General features: G+C 39.7%; 1 protein-coding gene across 2 annotated transcripts in view; it reads right to left on the bottom strand.

The window, feature by feature from the left end:
* Positions 1-25,656, bottom strand: part of LOC137184650 (metabotropic glutamate receptor 7-like) — a 36,625-nt gene that overhangs the window by 6,553 nt on the left and 4,416 nt on the right. For both annotated transcript variants that reach the window (XM_067592514.1, XM_067592515.1), the window contains exons 2-7: positions 23,772-23,907; positions 22,970-23,124; positions 20,429-20,566; positions 18,346-18,546; positions 12,122-12,261; positions 6,461-7,396 (exon numbers count right to left, since the gene is read on the bottom strand). In XM_067592514.1, coding sequence (XP_067448615.1) covers positions 6,461-7,396; positions 12,122-12,261; positions 18,346-18,546; positions 20,429-20,566; positions 22,970-23,124; positions 23,772-23,907 — 1,706 coding nt within the window. The remainder of the gene's footprint in view (positions 1-6,460; positions 7,397-12,121; positions 12,262-18,345; positions 18,547-20,428; positions 20,567-22,969; positions 23,125-23,771; positions 23,908-25,656) is intronic.

Genomic DNA, 25,656 nt, shown 5'->3' with positions numbered 1-25,656 from the left:
ATACACACACATAAACACACCAAACCAAATCCCTTTTCTTACTGCCTCTAATCACCGAGAAAGGGTTTCTCATTGTGCCTCTCTATGAGCTTGACCCAAATTCGTAGCCCTCTCACCCACCACTCAAATGTTTAGCTTGTCACAGAACATCCATAATTAATTCCTGTTGCTTTAACATAAATAAATACATGAAGTCATTTTCACAACTGCTTGGCAACTCTCTATTTATAGCAGCAGTAATGATTTATTAACGTCTTCATCAGGAATCAAACGGTTGCTTTGGAATTTTACATCTCATTGACAAGCCAAATGCCAACATCCAGCCACAACAAACGATGTGTCTTTCATTTAGACAAAAAACTGTTGAGGGTAATTCTCATAATTATACCCACCAGGGATATACTTACTGCAAAGGCAATTTAGTTGGGTATGGTTGAGGACTATAAATGCACATAGCGATAAGGACTTGATTCAGAAAGTGACAATTAGGATGCTCTCTGCCCCGTTAGAGAATGCCTTCAATAATGGATTCGGGGGATTTGCAGTCTCCTCTCAACTACCTGGATGTCTCTTGTTGTTTTGGGTGGCCTACTTTCTAGCCCAGCTCATGTCATGAATAACTCTGCTTGGCTTTGTGCTGCAAAGCCCTATTCAATATTGGAGACACCATTTTCCTTGTGGATGGCCTTCTCTTCATTTTGACTCTATACCGAAGATCCCCACTTCTGGGCTTCACGATTGGCAGATAAAGAGGTTATGACACATATAACCGTCTCTGAATTCGTTAGAGCAGGCTATTAAAAGTCAAAACAATCTGAGGAAGTCACTGTTGATGTTTTCTTGAATGCAATTTGTTGTCTTTATGGTGTTATGTTGAGGGCCCATATTTATCTAACGTCTCTAGAATAGGAAATCAGATCCACAGATTGATACATCTTTGGTTCTACTTTTAAGAATGGGAGTATAATTATTTAATCAACTTTCTTAACTTAGGAAGGGACTCTTATCTCTTCAGTATTTAGGAGCCTATTCACAGGGAGATGGTGCTCAGGAAGAAACAATCAGTGAGAGGAGAGATGAGCTTATTAAAAGTTACTGTTTTGATGAAAATTGAGTGATTTTTTTGTCATTGACTTTGTGCTGATGCAGAGGAGAACACATACTGTTCCTGCAGAAACTGCTGTCCTCACAACTGCTTTTTTTCAGCAGGGAAACTGAAGCTTTGCAAAAGTGATGGTTCTGTCAGAACGAACTATTTCAGCAGTAATAACATAAAATTTTGTTCACATTATCTTTATGCGAAGAGATCATAAAGGTAACGCTCACCACAAGGTTCCTCAGTGCAATAAAAACCTGTATTAGAACACAGTTATGTACCTCTGGGTAGGGTGTCAAATGCTTGATTTTCATGAAGGATATCTCAACTAACTTACAGCAGGTAAAATCTAATTTATTACCAATTTATTTCAAATTATAGCATGGCTACAATATTAGACAGATGTGTCCATATTATTATGGGGTATTTCACAGGACTGGGTGACACTACAGGAATAAAATTTCACCATCTAGAGGGAACATAAGTAGAAAATTACATGTTCTCCGTGGAGAGATGCACCAAAGCCCAAAGAGAGTTTTAAATATCACTGCTGTGTGTGCAATACTGCACAATACAATAAATGCAAAACATGGCATGCATACATTACAGGCATTCTTCATTCTTTGTGTCATTTTAAGGATTTATAAAGTAATTGTACTGTTTTGTGGAAAAACATATATTATTTTTATATTTTTGAAATTCTAAAACATGTCTGGAGGGGATCTTTAAAGATGACTATGTAAACAGTGTACTGGAATATATCAGTATAAGATTTAAGCAATTTATTACTTTTGGTATCATATGTAACCTTGGTAACTAGTTACCCAAGTTATTGGCCAATGCATATAAGTGTTGTTATTCTCTGTATTTGGGTTTTCATCCACATCTAATTCTCCAAACTGCAACTGTCAGGAAAACTACAGTATGTCATCGTCGTTTCTACTTTGAGTGTGGTAAACGGTATCTTCTTCATCTTGAAGAATGTTCAACATTTATTTTCAAACTAAAAACCACAACCCTTTTTTCTTGACCGGTTTTAGCTTTTTGCCTGCAGTCTGCCTCTGGTGCAATCTTCTCAAGGTTTCAATCATAAAACAACTGAAAGGTGGGGGAATTACATGTATTTTCAAAAGATTTCACATTCTGCAATGAGTGTCAAGTTCAAGTACAGTTTGGAGGGAGACAGGAGGATTAGAAGTTGCAGTTTTGATTTACTTGCTGAAAGCTGGAGAGAGGCAGTAGAGATATTCATCAGTCAGTCAAGTAATGATACTTGGCAGCACGGTTGGTCTTCAAGAAGTTCATGTGGGTACAGGAGGCATCTTACAAGAGCCTAAGTGGTTTCCAGACATGTATTGAGGTATGTGCGTTTTCATGACATGAATCTCTCTTTTAGGCACGACTGACTCTTGTGGGTGTTTTACTAGAAAGTTTCCATGCCGCAGGGAAAATATTTCATTATATCATCACCCTACTCTTCTGAACTGCAGACTGTTTTGTGGTTAAAGACATTACCGAGCCTCCCATATAGTACATCTATCTAAACAACACATTTTTTGTGACTTTATAAACACAATTTTTATTTCTGTTATCTGATTCTGAACTGATCAAAAGTCAGTTTCAACAGTGACATGCAGTCCTGGAGTTTGTTTCAAAAGTTAGTTGATCCCCATTCATGAGGACAGCTGATGTTGGATACTGGTGACTCTCACAGTAATTAACTTGAGTGTGTGGAGTGGTTTCACTGAGCACATGCAGGTGCACAGGAGGAGATGAGATGCTCTGTGATCTTTTGTTAACTTTTTTGCATGGCTTCTCTCAGAGGCAGAACCTCTGACTCATATTTTTAATCCTATCCTTTTCAACAATGGGATTCCTAACATATGGAAATCCGCCTATGTTCTCCCTTTGCTGAAAGGAGGAGATCCCTCAGTTGTTTAATAACTATAGGCTGATCTCTAAATTATGTGTTTGAGTCCTTGAAAAGTTTTTAGTGAACAACTTCAAGAATTTTTAGAGACAAATGGTATTCTATCACAACATCAGTCAGGCTTTAGAAAACAACGCAGCACAATAAACACTGCTTTTAAAGTGGTGAATGACATTGAGGCGCTGGGCTGCAAAAAATATTGTGCACCTCTTTTTATTGATTTGTCCAAGGCTTTTGACATAGTTGACTATGTCACCTTGGCGGATAGACTTAACAATATTGGTTTATCTGGGCATGCTGTAAGCTGGTTTTCAAATTACTTCTCAGCTAGAACACAGTGTGTCCAGTTTTCTGGGTCTTCTTCTTCCTTCCTCCCTGTATCAAAAGGTGTGCCCCAGGGTTCCATACTAGGACCACTTCTGTTCTCCATTTATGTAAATAATTTCTGTTACAATTTATCAAATACTGCATTCCATTTTTATGCAGATGATAAAGTTATCTATTTCTCGTCCCCTTCAGTAGTACAAACCCTTAAATTCCTGCAGTCTGCCTTTGATATTGTTCAGTCCCATTTGACTCAACTAAAGTTGCGGGTAAATGCAGACAAATCTAAATTCATGCTATTTTCAAATGGCAGCGTTAACATCTAATCTTCCTAAGATCTCAACTGCTCAAGGTGTTGAAATTGAAATGGCCACAACATATAAGTATTTAGGTATTATTACTGATCAGCTTGTTTTTAAAATCATACACTAAAAGCATTGTTTCCATGCTGAAACTTAGATTAAGTTTCTTTTTTTTAGGTATAAATCCTGTTTCTTCCTCCAGGCAAGGAAACACAGGATTTCAGCAACATTTTTACCTTTATTGGACTACAGCGATCTGCTCTTTATGAATGTACCTGAACAGTGGCTAAAGACGTTGGACACTGTATACCATTGTGCTTTATGTTTCATTACTGGCTGTGGCAATCTCATACACCACTGTGCTCTGTATGCTGCTGCTAAGTGGCCATCTCTGTATGTAAGCAGACTTTTGCATTAGTAAGTTAGTAAGTAAAACTTTTATTATTTATATAGCACCTTTTTAACACAGGTTACAAAGTGCTTTACATTGACTAGGCACACAAAGAAAAGAGGACAAGAAAACCATAAAAGACACATTCACGAACACATACAGACATCACGCACATACAAACATAGAAAGCATACAGTCATCACCCAGAGCACTCACTTGAATTTATTGAATGTTATGGGAAAGCCATTCTAAAAAAGTATGTTTTCAGCTAAGGCATTGGTTAGCTTTTATATATAAATCTCTCCTTGGGCTGATTTCTCCTCATCTGTGTACATACATGTGCAAAAACCAAAATCAATATTACTTGCGTTCTCACGCTATTCTAGACATGTTGGTCCCCAGAGTTAGAACAGAATTAGGCAAAAAAAGCTTTTAAATGTGCTGAACCTTCTTCCTGGAATAATGTGCAGATAGACCGGAAATTGTCAGAGCTGATTACTTCAATTTTAAGGATCGAGGAAATAGTACTCCTGGTCAGTGTGATTGCTCTGAAATTTTCACTGAAATTGTTTTAGAAAATTGTACCTGTTTATGCATCATAACTGGATTTTTGTCCTTGACCTTGTCTTACTTATTAACTGGATATCGTGTTGACTTGTTTGTAGTGTGTGACAGTTGTATTTGTCTGTTTCTGTTGTTTGCATTTATCGTTGTAATAATGTTTATGCTGCTCTCTTGGCCAGGTCACTCTTGAACGATACAATGCAATAAAGCAACATAAGGTCAGACAGCCCTCTGAATTTTTAGATTATCACTGGCAGCTGGCAGCATATCACCACAGTGTATTCATAAATCTTTTGATATTGGACAACGTGGGGTAAGAGAGATTACTCAAATCTGCCTGAGTGTTTAGCCACCTGTGCACACATATAAAAACACAATGGAGTGAGGTAATCATAAAGTGAGGATATAGTCAAACACTAATCTATCCTTGATCACATTTAGTCTTTGCACATGCAGATCTACACACACAAGCACACATCTCTGTCACGTAGTGACAATATTTTTTCACTATTGTACTGTACCAATTTTTACTGAAGTATTCATACAGGGATCTAATAAGCCAGTAACTACAGTCTTCAAAGAGACAGACGTTGGGAGGAAGGCGTGTTCATTCTGAAACCTTAAGTAAGCTCAAATGATGAATAAGATAGCACTTCATCTTAACTACACTGCAGCTTTTGCAAAGAAGGTTTCCAAGACATGCAAAGGCACTTCTCACTCGCAGTGGCTAGGGAGCAAGCAGAAATGCACCCACACAGGCCATTACACCAGGATGCTGCGGTGTGAACTAGAGGTGAGTGTAAGGCAGCAGCGAGTGTGAAGAAAGAGTTAACTGCATAAAGGGGAAAGATAAACACATTACTGCCTCGCTAGTCGCTGCGAGTAACATAATGAACTCCTAATCGCTGCTGAGGGTGTAATTCATCTATGAAATCAGCAGCAAATTGAGATGAGGAAAATCTGATCCATCTCATGCGGTAGCTTAGCAGGAAGGATATTGAACGGCGTGCCTCTCAAAAGGTTAGGAGTAACACTTTCCTGTCAGCATCGATATTCTGTCAGTGGAAAACTTCCCTTCCACTCCGTCTTGTACATATGGCCTGCCAAGCAGCGTGTGTAGCTCATGAGTCCAGCAGATGAATGCATCTGTATTCTACCCAGGGCTGCCCAGATAAGCAATGACTAGCACAGAAGGTCAAAATGTCATATTCTCAATCAACTCCGGTAGCACCCAATGTCAAATGCTTTGTTGAGTAGAGCGCCGCTGTCAAGAGATGGAATGTGTTGAATCAAACTTCTATTTACCCCCCCATTTCTCCCTGCCTTCATCCTCCTCCAGTTCGTTATCGTACTCTTCCTCCACCCCTTCAACCTCCTTGTCTTCCTCTCCAGAATAAGGCGTAATAGTATATGTTGAGCTCTGGGCATAAGAGTTAAGATAATGGCATCTGGAGCTGCCGGCACCCCCATCCATTTCACTCCTCAGGCATTTCAGGATTCTGGTGCTTAACATCAATTCTTCCTCCGCCTTAATATGCTTATTTCTGTCTGTGGTGGTCCTAGTGTGGGTTTCCATGCACATCGGAGCCATATGAATTTGAAATCAAAAGAAAATGAACCCATAACTTATACAGTCACAAAATGTGTGTGTGTGTGTGTGTTCTCCCTGTATGTACTGTTAGTGTTTTTATTTAGTTTTTGTACAAATATGCATGTGCTCATGTGTTTGGACAAGATAAAAACAGGGCTGAAGGAATGAAAGGGAGATTTTTGAGAGGGGGCAAAGAGACAGACAAAGAAGGGTGGTGACAGAGACAGAGAGAAAGAAAGAAAGGGAGAAAGAAATGACTCACCTTCTCTGCAGACTGGGCTGTGCCAAAGAAAATCGGGATGAAGGCCAGCCAGACTATGCAAGTGGTATACATAGTGAAGCCAATGGGCTTGGCCTCATTGAAGTCTTCTGGTACATCCCTTGTCTTGATGGCATAGATGGTGCAGGTCACCATCAGCAGGATGCTATAGCCCAGTGAGCAGATAATCTGTAGGTCTGTGATGTCACACTTCAGTACGCCACGGGCCAGCATGGGGTTTATGGTTTTCTGCTCATCGTAGTCGATGATGGTGTTTGGCGGGTCCACAGCAAACCACACCAGCACGCCCAGCAGCTGCACACAGATCAGACTGGAAGTGATGGCGATTTGGGAGGTGGGACTGATGAAGCGTGGGGCCGTGACTGTCTGCTTTCCTTGCTCGAAGATCCGATAGATGCGGTTGGTCTTGGTGAGCAGCGCGGCGTAGCTGATGCACATGCCCAGACCCAGGAAGATCCTCCTGAAGGCACACACAGCTACGTCAGGCTTGGCAATCATGAGGAAGGTGATGATGTAACACAGAAAGATGCCAGTTAGCAGCACGTAGCTCAGCTCTCGGCCTGACGCCCGGACAATGGGTGTGTCATTGTAGCGTACAAAGGTTGCCATGACGAAGATAGTGGCGATGATACCAAGCATGGCCAGGAAGACAGGGATGATCGCCCATGGAGAGTGCCACTCCAGTTTAATAATCGGGATGGGCTGGCAGGCGGTTCTGTTGGGGTTGGGCCTCATGTTGTAGGCACACAGTCTGCAGGAAGTCTCGTCGTACTGGTACTGGTAGCCATCACACAGTTCACAGTGCCAGCAGCACGGCATGCCCTTTACCCTCTTCTTCCTCTCTCCAGTTTTGCAGGGCAGACTGCACACAGAGATAGGCACCTCCTGCTCCCCATCTGGCCACTGAAGCTCCTCTAGCTGGGAGACAGATGACACAGCACAGGAAGAGAAGGTTAGCAACAGACAGATAAGCAAAAGGTATCAATAGAGATGAGAGACCATGAAGATGGTGAAAAAACCTGATTTTTTTAGCTTGACATAACATTCATATAGAGTTCTAACACAACTTAAGGATCGGCCACTTTATATTATATCATGAATTTCATGAGCTCATATTTGAAAAAACAAAGTACAACGCAATATTTGAAAACAGATGAAAAAGTTAAACGGTCGAAAAAAACAATTAACCTAATACAGTACAACATCTGCCTCACCAACTTCTTAGAGGGATTGCCTTTTTTAATACTTGAAAGTAATTGAAATCACCATGGCAACAGAGCTTACCATTGTTCAGTGAAATAAAATAAAGAAATATGAAATGCAAAAGACATTATGTTTTAATACAGGAGTCAGTGAGGTATGAAATATGTGATGAGAAGGAAGGAGAATGGGATTTGGTATTGCAAAATACCTATTTTAGACTTTGCGGAGCTATTTCTACTTATGATCTTGTCATCAAAATGAAAAGTGGGGTTTACAGACACACTGCAGAACTATTTCAAACTCCACTCCAAAAGGCCCTGAGGTGTTTTATGATTTAAGCTCAAACTATAGTCTCAACATACAAGTCAGCCAAAAGCCACAAAGAAATGGAATTTTTTAGGACTGTTACATATTTTGTTAGGGTGTTAAAATAGCTTTGATGAGACTCTGAGCTTATCTTTTGATTTATTATGAAAGAGTAGTGATCCTTGGCTTGAAAAGCACCAGAAGATTAAAGGTACTCCAACATGGTTTAGACAGTTTCACAACAATATACATCAGACATGTAACCCAAATAAATCAGCTGGACAACAAAAAGCAATGAAAAAACATAGAAAACTACATAAAACCACCATTAAAATCTACTACTACTGGTTGAAATATAAAGGTTAAACCTGCAGTACAGAACTTTTGCATATAAATGAATATCTGTTACACTCAAGCCCTTGCCAAACGAGTTCACACAATGCTGATGAAGTCTATCACTGCCGGGTAAATCTCTCTGTATTTCACAGTATTTCGGTAGTTTTAATGTGGTGTTGGGTTTGACATTCCTGCGCTGGCCGAATGAATGTATACTGCGCATGCAGAGCTAACCAGCTAACTTCTGGTTAGCTCTTTGCTAACTTGAATGGGGACAAAATAATTTAATTGTGCGGCTCCTCTAGACTTTCCAAATGTTATTAGATCAAATGGATCAAATTCTGATAGTGAAACGAGTAATTTCACGGGGGTTGTGATGCTCAAAACAATTTATCCACCGTTTTACAGCCACAACAGAAACAATGGAGTAGGCTACAATGAAGCCATGTGTGTCGACATGTGCCTACATCATTGAAATGTGTTGACAGTGTTTTTGTAATTACTCTCACTGCCAGAAGGGGGAGACAAAAGTCTCACACTCCTGCTTTAATTATTTCTTTGTGTTTTAAAACTGCTCTGATATCACAGATTTAAAAAGATAACAAAAAATTAATGGGAACTATTTTTAGTGATAATATTTTTAGTGTGCATCATACCTTGATCTGAAGTGGATTCATGACTTAAAGGAATAGTTTGACATTTTGGGAAATATACTTATTCTCTTTCTTGCAGAGAGATAAGAAGCTCAATACCGCTCTCATATATGTCCTCTAAATATGAAACCATCACCAGGAGACAGTTAGCTTAGCTTAGCATGCAGACTGGAATCAGGAGGAAACACCTACCCTGCCTTTGTCCAAAGGTTAAAAAATCCTGAAGCTACACCAAGTAGCACATTATATCTCATTTGTTTAATCTGCACATAAACACACTGCTGGTTGCCTGGCAATCTCATGATGACGACAAGACTCCAGCACATCATTGCACAAGGCCAAGAAATATAATTAAAACACAGAACTCCCTGTAAGACCACATTTTTTCATTTTAACACTTGGGCTCTTGTACAGATCACACAAACGATTTTAAGTCGTGAGCTTTAAAGGCACTGGTAGGAGGGATTTTAGCTAAGCTAACTGTCTCCCGGTTATAACTTCATATTTAACTGGCAAACATGAGAGTGGCATTGATCTTCTCATCTAACTATTACTTCATAAATGTACTGTTCCGCTTCACTGCTCATCTTTTCATTTCTGCGGTTTGCAATGGAATTTAAACCAATGTCAGCACACATTAAACACATGGAAATTCTCAACAGATGAACCACCATCTTACCATTTTTTTATGACATTTTAAGTCACGCTCATATAGATCATGTCACTCTTTAACATGAACAACAGCAGATAAAAAACTCCACCACTTACAGGTACCATCACATACAACATGACTCCAGCTAGGGATATAAACAGCATTGCCTCCACCAAATATTGCAACTGACAATAATTTCAGATACAGAGCAGCACCTTTGCAGCACACACATACACACACACACATCTACAGTGTGTGTTTGTGTGTTGTGTGTACCTGTATGACAAATGTGTTGTTTCTGTGGTGTCTGGATAGATTATCATCTGCCATTTATCTGGGGGCATGAAGGTGCCATTTGTTATTTGGACAATGAATGGTGCTCTCTGGAAAACCTCCCGATTACACACAGTGTGGAAACAGTAATGAGACCAACAGCTCTGTTGCTATGGAGACCAGAAGCAAGATTTTTGACACCTTGTTCTCTTACGGCTGCTGTAGTTTTCATTTGTGTTTTGCTATAGTTGTTAATTTTACAGTTAATTTGAGCTTTTGTGAGCTGGAACAGCATCACATCGAACTTCTTTATCAATGATCGCACAGTGTATTGGTATGTTCAGTCAGGGGTAACCTTTAAATTAGATTGCTCTTTATGTGTAACTGAACAAAGTAATACCTATTGTATTGGAATATAATTGCATTGTAACAGCGTTTGGTTTGTAATCACACTAAAACAGAATGAAACACAAAGCTCCAGCAGCAGACGTTATTCCACCTGTGCTATCAAATCCATTCAGTCGAGTTTAATTCTTGTGATCCAGAGAGCCATTATGCAAATGTTAACTCATCTGTATGTAAATGTAATGTTTTTTTTTTGTAATCTGAGTTACATAGAAATACATAGAATTTTCAGCTCAGGTTTCATCCCATCATATGGGCTATTTCAAACCATGTTTGCCTTGAAATAAAATAAAACTCATCAGTTTCTTTATGGTCCACATGAATCACCCGAACCAATTCTTGTGTTGTGACAGTGAGATCTATTACAGTGGGTACAAACCAACACCTCGCACTTAAAAAGCAGCACGGCAGCTGTCTCTGCACCGAACCCTGATATTAGACAGTATTTTTTTTTTTTTGTAGGTGAATTAAAGTTATTTAAAGTTCCAATAAATTGAAAAACACCATATCTATGTTATTAACTTTTAAATATGTCAAAAAAATGACATTCTACAAATTCTCATATTAAAATCCTTCCCTTTCCTGTAAAGCACAAAGCTTTTATATGATTTAACTTGCACTCTGTGGTGTACCTTAAATTCCATCTGATAAAACGTGATCATTGATTTAGATTTTCATCATGTACAGTAAAAGCTGCAGGAAAGCTACTGAGGAGTAACACGGGAGGTGTGTTTTCAGGTGTCAGTTTAAAACAACATCAACATGTTCAGCAGATTTCTGCTGCCAAACATTCAACATATATGGACTGACACTTGGGATAAGAACATGTTCTTCCTCTTCCTCCCACTCTCTTTCTTCGTCAGTCCTTCAAGTTATGCAGTGAGAGGCGAGCAATCTCCAACAAAATGATGTCATTTTCTCTCTACTTTCTTCTTTCACATCAGATCCCTCCTGATGTGTTAGTCCTGCCCAAACCTAACATCCTTTTACAGGCGGAAACATATCAAATCATTTTTTTAATAGTGTACAAAATGTGACTATAATTACCGCCTTTTCTCCCCATTCAAACACTGATTTTAAAATTCTCTTCTTAAAAAAAGTGGTATCTGATAACCTTTGATAAAACTATGTTTCCATTCTGAATATAAACTTTTGCCTTTTTAAATAAAGTCTGAAAGTATGTCTTTGTAGAACTGCTGAATATGTTTAGCTTTTGGCTTACATGCGTCTTTGCGTGCTTGTATTATTCATGTTGTGAGGAAAAAAGTCTCTTCACAAAGTCACATTTTGGGGACAAAAAGCATGTCCCCACACCATAAATCATTCAATTTTAGGATGAAGGCTTGGTTTAAGGTTAAGGTAAGGTTATGATTAGGGTAAGTCTCCAGGAAACAAATAATAGTCAATGTAATGTCCTCTGAAGTGATGGAAACACGACTGTGTGTGTGAGTATGTGTGAACATTTTTCTGTATTTGTTGGAGGAAAGAACACCTGAAGAATACTGAACATTTATCTTGCTGGGTAAAGAGTAACACTTCCTTTTTCTTGGTAAACTGCACAAACAGATTATTCCTGCACCTAAAATACATCAATTAGACTGAAAGTAAAACATACCTCCACCTGAGCTCTCTCTGTATTTGAGATGCAAATAATGTGCACCCCCTTGTCACATAAGAGATTACAATTTTAGAAAACACAAAAAGTCCTCACACTAGTAAATCCTTAGCATCGCTGAGCCCAGATATCCTATTAAGATTCAAGCATTTGCAATTGTCTGTCTGTTTTCTGTGTTTAGTATCGGTAAAAAGTCATACCCTGAGCTGCAGGGTTTCCACCCACTGTCCTACCACCTTATACTCTGGGGTGGAGGAGTTGGTCATCTGGAACTGGAACAGGTCGTAGCGTCCGGGAGCATCACCATTCTTGTTAAACACAACAGAGGTACCGGCACTGCCTGTACAGAGAAATGGAGAGGAAATGTAGCAAACAGACAGCAGAATAGAAAAGTGTTAGACTCTGGTGTGACAAGGTACAGCCCCTCTTGTAATAAGAGAAAAACATGAACTTTTAACCCCTTGTCTCTTACTGTGCGGTGGCCTGTATGGACACAAAGGACCACAGAGTGTGTGAGTCTCTTCCTCTCGGTTAAAACCTCCCAACATCATGACCTATATCTTGCACCTCGATGATAATCATGGACGAGAAAGTGAGCTCCCTACTGACCAATGTAGCTGCTCCTCACCTGCTTCCTATGCACCATCACGGCTGCACAATGGCCACTGCAGGAATATATTTTCACATTCAAACGTGGTTAGATGTGTTCACTCCCAGCTGTACTCTAATATCACACGCTGACTGCTGTTTAAGATGATTGCACACCTCCTCAGGTTAAAAGTAATGCATTTCAATCACACAGTGGACAACAACAGGAGATGGAGGGAGGATAAACAGGTCAGCCAAAGCATCATACTGTCCCCATCTGCTCTCAGTGTGTAGCAGCCTGTTTCAAGCAGAGCCTTGAAGATTTCACTAATTAGCTTAGAGAGGACTGCGGACACCTGAAACATTACGCTAGAGAAATAGAGTTATTTAAATGTGTATTTGTGCAAGCTCTTAAGCCTGTCTGTCATATGTACTGTGGATATGTGCAAATCACTCAATAATAGGATCCTCATGACTGCAGAGCTAGTGCAAGGTAGTGTGTTAATGTAGATGTCACTCAACTTCAGATCTCCCTCACAGCAGTGAATGCTGAATGGCATTAATGGGAAAAATGGTTGTACTTTATTTTATACATGAGGGCTACATTGTTGATGAGGTAATTTTTACCATCTCACAATGCTGAGGGAGAATGAAAACCAGCAAGTCTGTTCACCTTGGCACTGCATACAGTGGTTTTGTCGGCACGAATGGAGATACCATTTTTGAAATGGGGCGGGGGGAGTCGGATGACACTTGGCATGGGAATTAAGTACTTTAATAGCTCTGGCTATAAAAAGTGTAGAGAAAGGACCAGGAGCATATGTCCAAAAACACTTTTGGGAACATGTTGTCTTTTGTTTCTAGAACAGAGCTTGTGGCTTTTGGATGGAAGGCCACTGTACCTTTTCCTTAGTTATGAGCCAGAGGGGAATTTTCATCTCCCTCCAGTCTTTTTTTCCAAGGACATTTGTCATTGAACATTCTACAAAAGTTCCAGGGCAAAAGAGTCTTGTAAAACAAGAAAGGCAAAGGTAGCAAGTAAAAAAGCTCGCTTCTGGAGACAGAATTGGGGGCTATTTCAAAAAAATTCTGTGGACAAGCCCCCAGATATTCCTTTTGACACCAATGTCCATTATAAACAAAGACCTTAGGTAGCCATTTTCTTGTTTATGCAGACCCACAAATCCTTCACTATCTGCTGTTATTCAAAGTGACAGCACATACACTCACCGGCCACTTCATTAGGAAAACCTGTGCAATCTAATGCAATCCAATACAACAGGTCTGCCATAAATTCTATATTGATGAGGCTTATACATTTTCAGTTTTTGTTGACATTGTCAGAAAGGTAATAATTCTACTTTATTATTAGTACTGGAGTGTGTTATACTGAATTGTGTTCTTAATATTTTGTCCACTCCATTAACATACATGATGGGGGGGCAAAATATTAGGAACACTTTTCAATATAATGCACTCCAGCACACCACCACCACCCGCTACAACCTTACTAATAAACGTAAAAGAGAATTATCACCTTTCTGACCATGTCAACAAAAACTGAAAATATATAAGCTTCGTAAATGTAGAATTTATGGCAGAGCTGTTTTGGATTGCATTAGATTGCACAGGTGTTCCAAATAAAGTGGCCAGTGATTGTATATTCCACATTAACAATGCAGAAATTTGAGATATTGGAGTCAAATGACCCATTTGTATCTTCATTTAAAAGTAGAACACTAATTCATAGATATCCATGTGTCTGCACAGAAAATGAAGCATGATGGCTGTTCAGAATGAATTCAAGTGTGCTTGTGAAATAGTAGTGGCAGTCGAAATAGTGAAAAAAAACAAACTCAAACTCGGCGGGTGGTAGTCACCTTCCTGTCACTTCTGCTTCCACCAAACAGACAAAGTAGACTTGTTGACACAGTGTATAAAGATGTTGACAAAGTATTGACTACTGTGAGCAAAATCTGTGAAGGGTTACCATTCTTACTTCACGCCCCAGCTGAAAAACACACAAATACACAAACACACAAACTCATTCAATAAAGTGACATGAGTGATTGGGCACTTGGCGCTCTTCAGCTTTAGAGCAAATAATTAAGTGGCGTTTCTGTCTGTGCAGATAAAAAGGCATTAGAAATTCCTTTCTGTTTTCTATTGCCTGATATTTTCAAGGGAACAAAATGGTCTGTGTAGACTCCTTAGTGAGAGCGCTGTCTAAGATGAAAGATTTATACATTTGCATGTGGCTCTGAACTAAGACATGACAAAAGTGCACTGCTGCTGTGCTGTGCTGAGCAGTGTGGGTGGACTGGGGATCCACTGCTGTGTTTCTCTCGCATCATTATTCTCTCCTTTTTTTTCCCTGCTTCTCACTCTTCAGCTCTGTGACTCCGGCGCAGTGGGGAGATCAACAAAGGAAGCTTACACTCCTTCGCTCTCAAACATACATTAGCAGTGGAACATACACAGGATAATGTGTGTGGTTCCAGTCTAAATGCAATAAGGGGCAGTGAGATATGCCTGACGGAGCCACAGCAGAACAACCTTGCCTGTAAGAAGGTTTGAGAATATAATAGAAACACAGGAAGAGGGAGAGGAGATAGAGAAGAAGGAGGTCTTATTTTTGGCTCCTTCTTTGTCAGTGTCACATGGAGGTAAATGTTTTTTTCTAGGAACCAAAATTCCAGAAAAGTCAGCACAAACCCAGATGGTTATTGAGATTTGACAGCAGATTCTCAGTCCCATGCATGAATCTGCACTTAGTTAAGGTCTCCTTGAAATTGTAACCCTGCTGAGGCAATTGCATATATTCTCTTTCTTTAGTTCCCCCTTAAAAAGGGCTTCACGCCTGCTGGAACTCTGCACTGCTGCCATAGCGACAGTGTTGGAGGCAGACAGGCAGCTTTTTAGCCTTTAGCTCGCTGACAGAAGTTTTCACACATTTTTGTATATAAATGAATGTAAAGAGTAATTCACCCTGTTAAATTTGATCACCGCATTGCTTATTCTGAATGAGCATCAACAAAACACACAGTGGGCTTAAGAACACAAACTTTTGATTGATCAGTATACTTTTAGAGAATAATGATTTATAATGTATTAATGAATAAATCTAAATATATCAATGAGCCACGTTGCTGCACTGACTGACATGGTCCTTCATCACTATGAACACTGCCCAATGAAGTTTCTTTGAGTCTATCCCACATACACCACCCTGCTGCTGCAATACTCACTAGCACACCAAGTGTGAAGCTGAAAATAGTCCCCAGCAAATGCACTATTTATTCATGTTTGAGTAATGTTTCCTAAAAACTACAGAGCTCAGCTGTTTTAGTTTTTATTACTTGGCCTTTTTGGGCATGTGGCTGCCACAGACAGAGCAGGGAAGTCAGAGTATTGAGAGATGAACTAATGCATTTGGTCTTTTAAAGGGATTTGTTGACGATAGCAAAAGTATAGATGTATTGCAGGCCTTATCCTTTAAGCCTGGTAGAAATTTCATAAGGTAGTTCCACACCTCAGCCCACTTTTTTTCAGCAACTGTGTTGTTAGTTGGAAGAATGAGCCATCAGAGTTTTGTAGGTCATGAAAAACAGCAAGATAAAAAATTTCCCCAAAAATGGCAACAAGCATGAATGACATCAACACACCTGGGTCGACTTACAGAAATAACTCTTAAATTTGCATATTTCTTCAATCGCTGGGAAAAACTTTGAGGTAAATTCTTCTGGAAAGCACTGCAGCAGCTTCTGTTTGACTGAAAATGATCTCAACAGGACGGATGTGTCACTCGTTACTGATTTTTTCAGGGGGAGTTTTTCTGAATCAAGGGACTGAGGATAGAGGGTGTCATATGCTGTACAGATTGTAAAGCCCCTTGATGCAAATTTGTGATTTGTGATATTGGGCTATATAAATAAAAGTCACTTGACTTGACTACTGATTGGTTACAGCAAAACAAAACAAAACCACTCCACCTCCCAAACAGAAACAGGGAAACATGAACAACATGGTCTCAGACTGAGTAATGTAGAAAATCTCTCTCACTTTACTAGCCCGGCTAACCAGTGTTCAAATCCCCAAATTCCCAGTGAATAAGTGGGATTTGATAAGAAAGAGACAAGATTTGACTGAAGTGATCTACCTGCAGTTTTTGAGTACTGAATTAATCTAATAACAGAAATGCTTTAATAAAAGTTGTCATATTTTGTGGCATAAGATTGTTGGAAGTGTTGGCAGACCATTTATGTCTATGTCACTTTTTCATTTATTCATTTAACCAGGCAGGGAAGTGTGATTTTAGTATACATTTAGTCACATATGACACATCACAGTGGAGTATTATTTTAGTACTAGAAACACAATGAGCTGGGTCTACCTCTAAAAGTAGGCCAGTTTTGTGTTGAGATTACACTGATTTCTTATTTTAAGCTGCTGAGTCTGATCTAGAACATTCTGTGAAGACACAATGTACTTCAGATGAGCCCCTAATGATCACAGACTGACATACATGCCAGCACATTTGTAATGACAAAGGTTTCTCTTGTGTTAAACCCATCTCCCATTCAGCTCACTTCTCCCACTTCCCCTTGCATTTCAGAGCAGTTGTCATTAATAGCTATTTGCCATTAATTGTTAAGTATCTTCCACATCACTTTCTGCACAGGACTGAATAATGTAGAGGTTCAAGAACTGGCAGGCCCATAATATATCTAATAGGATGAAAATATTACAAACATCCAGGAAATGTTGTGGTGCTTTGAACTATGAATCAAATTAAATGTAAATTTAGACTGTAGCAAGCCCACAAGCAACTATATGACGCATAAAACAGAGAGCGTGGTGTGCATTTATTGCCTATTTGCCTCCTTTTTATAGTCTGAAACTGAGATCACTCTGGCTGTTATGTCCATAATTTTATTTTGTGCTAAATTATATATCATTTTGACACCGTTGATTGGTGTAGACACACAGCGGCTTGCTATAAAATACTTCAGGACAAAGTAACAGTTAAATAAATGTAGTTGGCCAGCAGGGAACAACTCAAATTATTGTGAGTGAAATCCTGTCATCAGTCTCCGAGACAAAAATGGTTTTACCTCACTTGTGCGGCTCACGGGTGGCTCATCCATAAGTATCACTGAACGTTTATCACAAAGGTTGTATATCTACATAACACAAATGTAAGCTACATCCATGCCCATTGTAACAAGAATAAAGCTGCAGTGACGGTGAATAGACATAATCCAGTTTTAATTTTCTAATACAGTCAGCATGTTTACACATTACATAACATTGTGTGTAGTTACTAGGAAACAAGTGAAGGACAAGTGAGGAATCATAAACGGCTTGATAATTAACAAATCACTAATAAGTGGCCACTGATGTTTAAGTAATTAATGAGTTGTTACTAGTTTTTTTTTTACTCTCAGCATCTGGTTCAGAGTTAATCAGGAACAACTCATGAAGAAAGTGAACAGAAACTCAATTCACAGATATTTATGAACTTATCATTAAATAAAGATCCATTAATATAGTATTTTCAAGTCTGTTCTCAGTAACTCATTATATTCTGCTATAAAGTCCTTGATTCAGAGTTATTGACTGCTTATTAACAATTTATCAATTATCACCTTGTTTCATTCGCTCCTTATTAACTACTCACAATGTTATCTATCAAGTTGTTGCGTGTTACTGTCAGTATAAGGTGTGAAATGTCCTCCAAAGCTCTGTGGAAAGTAATAACACAACCAATCTAGTTTTTCTTATCTGCACGTTGTGTAAATATCTGACGTGTAGACTTTTACAACGTGTCCCTCACCGTTGAAGCTGGTGTTGCGTATGTACTTCAGCAGAGTCTTTCCCTCTGCAGACTCCATCTGTGGACACACGCCAGGATGATCAGGACATAAGTCCCTCTGCATGTTGTGGAGAGCGTGGGCCATGGCGTACACCGCGTCAATCACAAACTGCACCTTCCCTTCCTGCTCGTACTTGGAGTCAATCCCGATGCGCTCCTGGCCTAAAGCGAGAAAAGGAAGAGGACTCAACAGATAAAATACACCACGAGCCATTAGACATCACATTCTCTCAGCGCTCGCTATCATCTCCGGCTTCATTTTTATTCCTCCATTTACCATTTGGCTGCCAGTTAGTTCAGTTTTCATATTGCAGGAATTACACCTAGAGGGACAATGTGGCATAGGAAATAAGAGGACACATTTAATTCCCAAGTGCAAAAAGAGGAAAATATCAAGCTGAGCTGTGAGACAAAGTGTTTGTGACAAATACAGCATATTAAATTACTGTGGTACATTACAAAGTAATACGCGGCTAAGAATATGCGTCATTTGTCCCATGTGCAAGGTGATGAAGATCACTATGAACTTTAGGAACATACTCTTCCACAGTGGCTTCATGCTCTTTTATATCCTCCTCCCAGTGCACTGCCCTTTCACTGTAGGCTGCTGTAAAGGTTTTGCCTCATGCTGCTGATACACTGCTTGAATACGTAATGTACAACCTCTGTTGGATTTGTGTTGTTGTTACATACTGAATTTACCATCTTATACTCCTGGTAGATGAGGGCTGCAATTTCAAAGAGTGAATATAAATTATAATAACAAAAATACCACTATTACTTCTAATCATCATCATCATGATCATCATAATTATAATATTCAAGTGGCCATTTAACAAAAATGTGTCATCAAGAAAATGCTAGAAGACAATTTCCTTCGCAGTGATAGCTGTTCATAGTTCACATGCAGAACTCAGCTGAGAAGTAGGAGATGTTAACAGGACACATATAAGATTGTGGGAGACTTGCATAAACTGAGGGAGGTCAACAGCAATCTGAGCTGACATTTCATCCCATTTCTCAGAGCTTAACATACATTTCAGCCCACACATAACCTTTTTGCTTCTGTGAGCTCTGCATAGGGTGTTCAATGGACAGGCTTTAAATGCAAACGCCTCCTGTTAGTATGTAGCATTCATAAATATTAGCTCGGAGTGAGGTATAAAAAAAAATAAAATAGAATATCAAGACAGTTGTACGGGCTTTGCAGCAATATAAAAGCCATTTTCAGCGGGACTGAAGAAAAGATAAGAGACTTTTACAGTCATTTTACAGAGGCTTTGCGGGGCTCACTAAAGTGGACGAGCATCTTTTGTCTTTGACGCATGATGAAAGACGCCAAACAGGAGATTATAAAGGAAACAAAATCCTTTAGCAAACAGTAATTTGTGTCACACTGCCATCACCGTCATCACATATGCAAGCAAGATTAATACAGCATCCCACATCACAAGCATCATCCATGAAGATAATAAATGCAGTGCAATGCCTGTCACACTGTTGGCAGGCTGAGTTTAAGTAAAGGCAACAACACTATCATTAATGCTACCACAAATATGGTAATAAACCAGAATGAGCGCATGAGCAGTATTTTCTTTTTGTTTTTTCCCTGTAATTTTCCAACCTTAATAAAGTGCACTCTCGGCTCGGTGCAGTTAGTACACACACCATGACTGTGCTGAGCTGTCAAGGTGACTGGGTTAAGGGGGAATAGAGGGAAAATGGGATATAAGACTTACAGGACATTAGCCACAGGAGCAGACGGTCTGTAACTGTAGTATGACTATGACACGTGGTGCATTATTATTCTAATAATAAACTATGCCTGTCCTGCACCCGCTGGGTAGAAACACCTGGTGTTAGACTTTCTGGCCGCACCACAGACAAGAGGGGTTGAATGAAACCTCAACGGTCTATCTGCAGCTTCTAATATGGACAAAAGGTCAAGTTCAAATCAAGCTGACATAGGAGGGTGAAAATATGCATAATCTATTAGTGTAATACAGAAATGTTCTTAATTTGTTCATGTCAAAACCCTGTGTACCTGTGCATTTACGGCTGGTATCCTCTCTCTTGGAGGCACTGAGAAGCCTGCAGTCAAAGTTTTCCTCCCAAAACTCAGCAAACCACACGTTCCTGCGGTTGTTCTCAAGGGTGAGTGCAGTAAAGTATTCATCAAACCCTGGGAATAGAGGAAAGAAGAGAATAGCTCAGTTCCGGACCAATTATCAACCACTTCAAACCTGGAGGAAATGAAACGAAACTTGTGCAGCAGTGTTGCTGCGGCGGCAGTGGTGTTGTGCTGGCCGCTAGGTGCTGGAAGCGAGCAAGGCACCACTTCATCAAAATTTGACCATGGTGGTTCCTCTTCCTCTCAAGCCCCATGGAATTTTAATCACTTCTTTCATCTTGGAAATTACATTAATTAAAAAACAGGATGCATAATAAATAACACAGGGATTGTAAGTGGTGACACAGCCACATTGCCTCAGGCCTTAAGGTCCTGTAGGTTCTGAGCAGGTTGCCTTCACTTCATAAAATCCAACAGGGACAGATTGCAGGGACGATGTATTAGTTTAACGCTCATTTCAACATACAGGTTTAGGTGCCTGTATGAAGCATTAGCTTGAGGAGAGATAACTTGCTGCAACAAAGGAAAAAGAAAGCCTGTGTGCTGAATAATGCTTTCATGTTTGTGCAACTTTGCCACCCAAAATGGGTCAAGAAACTGAGGTGGGACAATCCAAAAGTAAGACTCCGCTGTGAGATTCATGGTGCAGGAATCTTTTTTTACCTTCTGTGTCAGAAACATAGTTTTCTGTCTGGAGAATTATCAGAATTTCGCATTTTAAAGTCTCTCTGTCTGTGTCTCCGCTCTCTGTTATCCAGTCATATCAGCTGAGTCGTGGGAAGAGGTGATAATGGCTAATCAGAGCTGAAATGACTCAGCTGATTTTGTTTTCAAAAGACCATCAATGATGCATGCTAGATTACAGTAATAATATTCTTGCTGCCCCCAGAGTGTACATCTGTCCTGGTTAGACCTCCCCTAATTAAGGAAAGCTTCACAAAAACTAAGACTTTCCTCAATTGTAATGAGTGGTTATTAGGATGACATTGAACAGAACATAAAATAGATGGTACATGCTGATAATATTCTATTTCTGTGGTAAATTTGTACATGTCCTGGCAAATGCAGCAGTATAATTTTCTCCTTTGCTTCCTTTTTGTTGCTGGTAGACTTATTTGAGCTGCAGCTTTAAAGAGAAACTCCCCACTTAGCACAAAACAATAGGAAATTACATTTCTTTTGGGGTTTTATGGACACAAAGACTAAATTCAAGCTTTTTGTCAGACGCATCATTTTGTGTCCCTTTGAATAATGCAGACCCAAATGATACCACTTTCTCCATGGACAGCTGTCTGAAAGCAGATAAATACTAAAACCGCACTAATGAATATGTCTGACACGACTGCAAGAGGTGACACAGTTTGCATTCATTGGTTTCAGTATCTCATAAAAATCCACAAAGCAGCAAGTTTGTTCAGACTGACCTTAGTCTGGTCATGTTCAACTCACAGCCAAATGCAACAACAAGGTCATACTTGTTCTCTGAGGATTGTCGAAAGTCGTTCAGAGAAATGTAGGAAATTGCAAAGATAGATAGATGAGGCAGGGGGGAATGACTGCACCAAAAGGGTAAATGAAAGTACAGTGTGTCATCATAAAATATCTCCTAAAATGCATCGAACATCACAGATCTAGTAGTATGTAATTGTATGCGCTTGTTTGAGTGAGTCAGCATGGAAATGCTGAGAAGTTTTGAATGTGATGTTCTGTTTTTAAAGCTGTGCTAATCAATATTTTTTACATTAATTATGGATGAAATGACTATGTTTAATGTAAAATGGATTGCTCATAGTGATGAACCTGCAGTGAATCATCACCTAAATCTGCAGGTTTCCCCAGCTCTGCAGAGCTTTACAGCATCTTTCAGCGTCTTTTGTCTTTCATTGTTTTGGTTTTACAGCCTGAAACTTTACTGTTTTGGGTCACTCATGTTGCTCTCATAGCATTGTTTTCAGCTGCACCAGGCAGCTGTTTTTAGCAAAAGCTCAGAAAACCCACTGTACACTGTCCACCGCCAAACAGTACGCAAAGATAGCTACTAGCTGGTATTAGTATAGAGTATTAGAGTATTTAGCTGATAAAGAGCAGACATTTCCCTCAGGATTTAATGGAGACCAAAAACAGAGTTAAACTCAGAGTGAATACTGAACTTAACTTCTTTGAAATAACTGATAATGTTACACAAACTCACCATTTCAGCTTTGTAAAATGTTTTTGTTTACAGCATGTTTCCCTGTCTCCAAGTGGCCAAAAAGACATTATTGTAGATAGACTATGAAAAGTTTTTTCAAAGAAAATCTGAATTTCTTTCTTGTTTTTTGCATTTATTTTGGTCTGTAAGTAATTACACAGACAACTGGGCGAAAAACAGTAAAAGGCAACTTAGTCCCACAATAAAACATCATGTGGTGAAGCATGTGGTGTGATGCTCTGTGTGGACCGGTGTGTGCATACCTTTAATGGAGGAGCGTTTGGGCAGTATAGTGACTGCTCCCACTGCTACGTCCTCAAGCTGGTGGATCGGACTGCTCTTGGCCCCCCAGCTGTCAGATCCAATCCACAGGAAATGGCCTACCTGATTGGCCCTCTTGGTGGCATTGAGAACTCCGCTGCAAGGGCATTCGTGTTAGAATTAGGAGAGAGCACAAAAGGTCTGCAATCTAATATCTATTACACAACAGCACAGCTAGCTTTATGGAGTTGCTTGGACATTACAGTGCTTTCATGTATAGTTTTTAAGTTTGTTTTAGTAATCCTGAGAAGGAAAAGAAGGTTATTATTCTGTGTTAGCTGCTACAATATGTATTATGTGTTGTGTTGAGCCAAGATGTTATTTTCATCCGTCACTTTAAGATAACAGTGTGAGTTACAGTCATTAACCTCGTCTCTCACTCATCTTCTCTTTTCTTTTACATTTCACGAGTACATCCGTTCCTAGATTCCTCAATCTGAATTTACAGGTACTAAATGTTTGATTCTGTTTTTCTTTACATAAACATTTCCTGTGGGGCATTGTAAATGAAACAATATCTCTTTTGCTTTGTTGTGATCTGTATTCCCACTCCTTCTCCGAGGAATGCTTGTGTTTGTGTTGTTGGAGGCATGTTTGTGTAGCAGACATCCTGTACGCATAGCAAATCTGTGCCTCTAGCCCCGTCTTCAGGAGCTGCTACTCAAAGATTAAAGACCCCAACATGGCATGTCATCAACGTGCCTGAGCGACACGGAAGAAGCCAGAATGTGGTGCGCTGCTCACCGTATGTCTTCTTCACTGGCAAAGATGATGACTGCCCGCGAGTGCTGTGTTTCCAGCAGTTGTTGGATGGCTTTGTCATAATCCTCCAGCTTGGGGTTGTGGGGAATTTTCAAAGACTGGGCGACGCAGATTCCACCTTTTTAATGGGAAGGGAATAAAAATGATAAGGCCTCTGGGATGATCTCACCCATTCACTCACTCTCACACACAGATGTGCGCACACACACACACACAAAGCCTGGGGTCACAGTAGAAACAGCTTTGTTCCTACATGGAAATCACACCCATGTGAAAATGGAAAACATCTGAACACAATAGGGTGATTTCAATGATGTTGTCATGCTTGCTATAGGGTCTAAATGATAGTATTACAGTGTATACATTTACATTTTGGCAATGATCTGCACAGCAGCATGCAATATAACACTCAAACTGCACCTTCCGACTAAGCACCAGAATCGTTTCACAGAGTGAGAGAGTTATAAACATACAGTATCTGCCATAACAAATCCAATAATCCTCACCAACAGGGACATAAAGCTACAGATTCCATATTATGGATTTGAGAAAATCCAACAGCCTGCCATTGACTTTTCATTTAAAGTCATTATCAAACATCTCTTGTTGGACCCTGAACCAATCAGATAGCACAGTCGGCAATAACAAACAAAGAGGATATTAATACTGACAATAAATCATTCTCAGACAGGTCACCACTAATGACTTTGTACAGGATGAAGGGTACTGATTGCTTCCGTACGGTGCTAAATAGCTAGATATTTGGCACTGCATATTATACCAATTGGCTTTTAGCAGTTCACTAGATATTGTTGTCTCCAGGTTATATTCCACAGCTCATTATCGGGTAGAGGAGCAAAATTACATCTTTCATTAAAAAAAAAAAAAGATAAATAAATAAAAAAGAGTTTTGCTCCCCTCTAGTGTGGTAATTATAGGCGCGGAGGACAGGCTAACCTTTGAAGCACTTTGGATAAACAGATGATATGATCACCTGTGTGAGAGTACATCCCAACTATAGGCCGAGACTAAGGCAGCAGCTTGTGTCCTGAGTCAACAGCAAAGCTCTACCCAAACCAATTAAAATTTCTCCCACTCAAGCATTTTAATAGTCTACCCAGTAACCTTTCAGTTTGAGTTTCCCTGAATAGACGGAGAAATGGAGAGAATCTCCTAATTGCCAGTCTCCTCAGGCTCGTTACTTTGATATAAACAGCTTTTAGTTAGCAGATCACACATCTCCAGTCACGGTTTACTGTGGCATTTCTAAAGCCAGAAGATAGCAAAATGACTGAAGTGCTGAATCTCCTCTTAACTACCCATTTTTCTAGTTGGAGCAGGCAGAATTAGGGATATTTCTTAGAGACAACATTCAGTATGCGCCAAAAGACCTCTGGGATAGCTGCTGTTATCCTCCCTAAGTGGACTACACATAAAAATGGAGATCCCGCCAATGGCCTAGCTGTTGGTATCCTGTTAAAGTGAAACGTGCTTGGTGTCATTTCTGCAGAGAAGCTAGCATTGTGGGTCTCTGAGGGACGACAGTAAAGCTCCATTTCAGCACAGAGATTTCTGTTGATTTCAGGCAGAAAGCTTTCGGTATGACACTATGCTTCCACGTTTCTGTTTTAGGAAACTTTAGCACTGTGTAATATCTGATTCTGGCGTATTAGCAGCACCTTTCATTTCCAGAGGCCAGTGTGTCTGCAGGTAGTTATCACACGCATTAATTCCAGAGAGGAGAAAAAACCCTCATAATATGCTGAGAACTTAAGTCTCATGAAAATGCATTAACTCCATTATGACAAGAACCCTGCGGGCATGTGTGAAGAGTTAGAACGGTATAACAGTCTTGAACAGAGATTTA

Source organism: Thunnus thynnus, chromosome 6, assembly GCF_963924715.1.
Source record: "Thunnus thynnus chromosome 6, fThuThy2.1, whole genome shotgun sequence".
Classification (NCBI taxonomy): Eukaryota; Metazoa; Chordata; class Actinopteri; order Scombriformes; family Scombridae; genus Thunnus; species Thunnus thynnus.
Note: the sequence above shows the minus strand (reverse complement) of the source record. Positions and strands in the feature narration are given on the sequence as shown.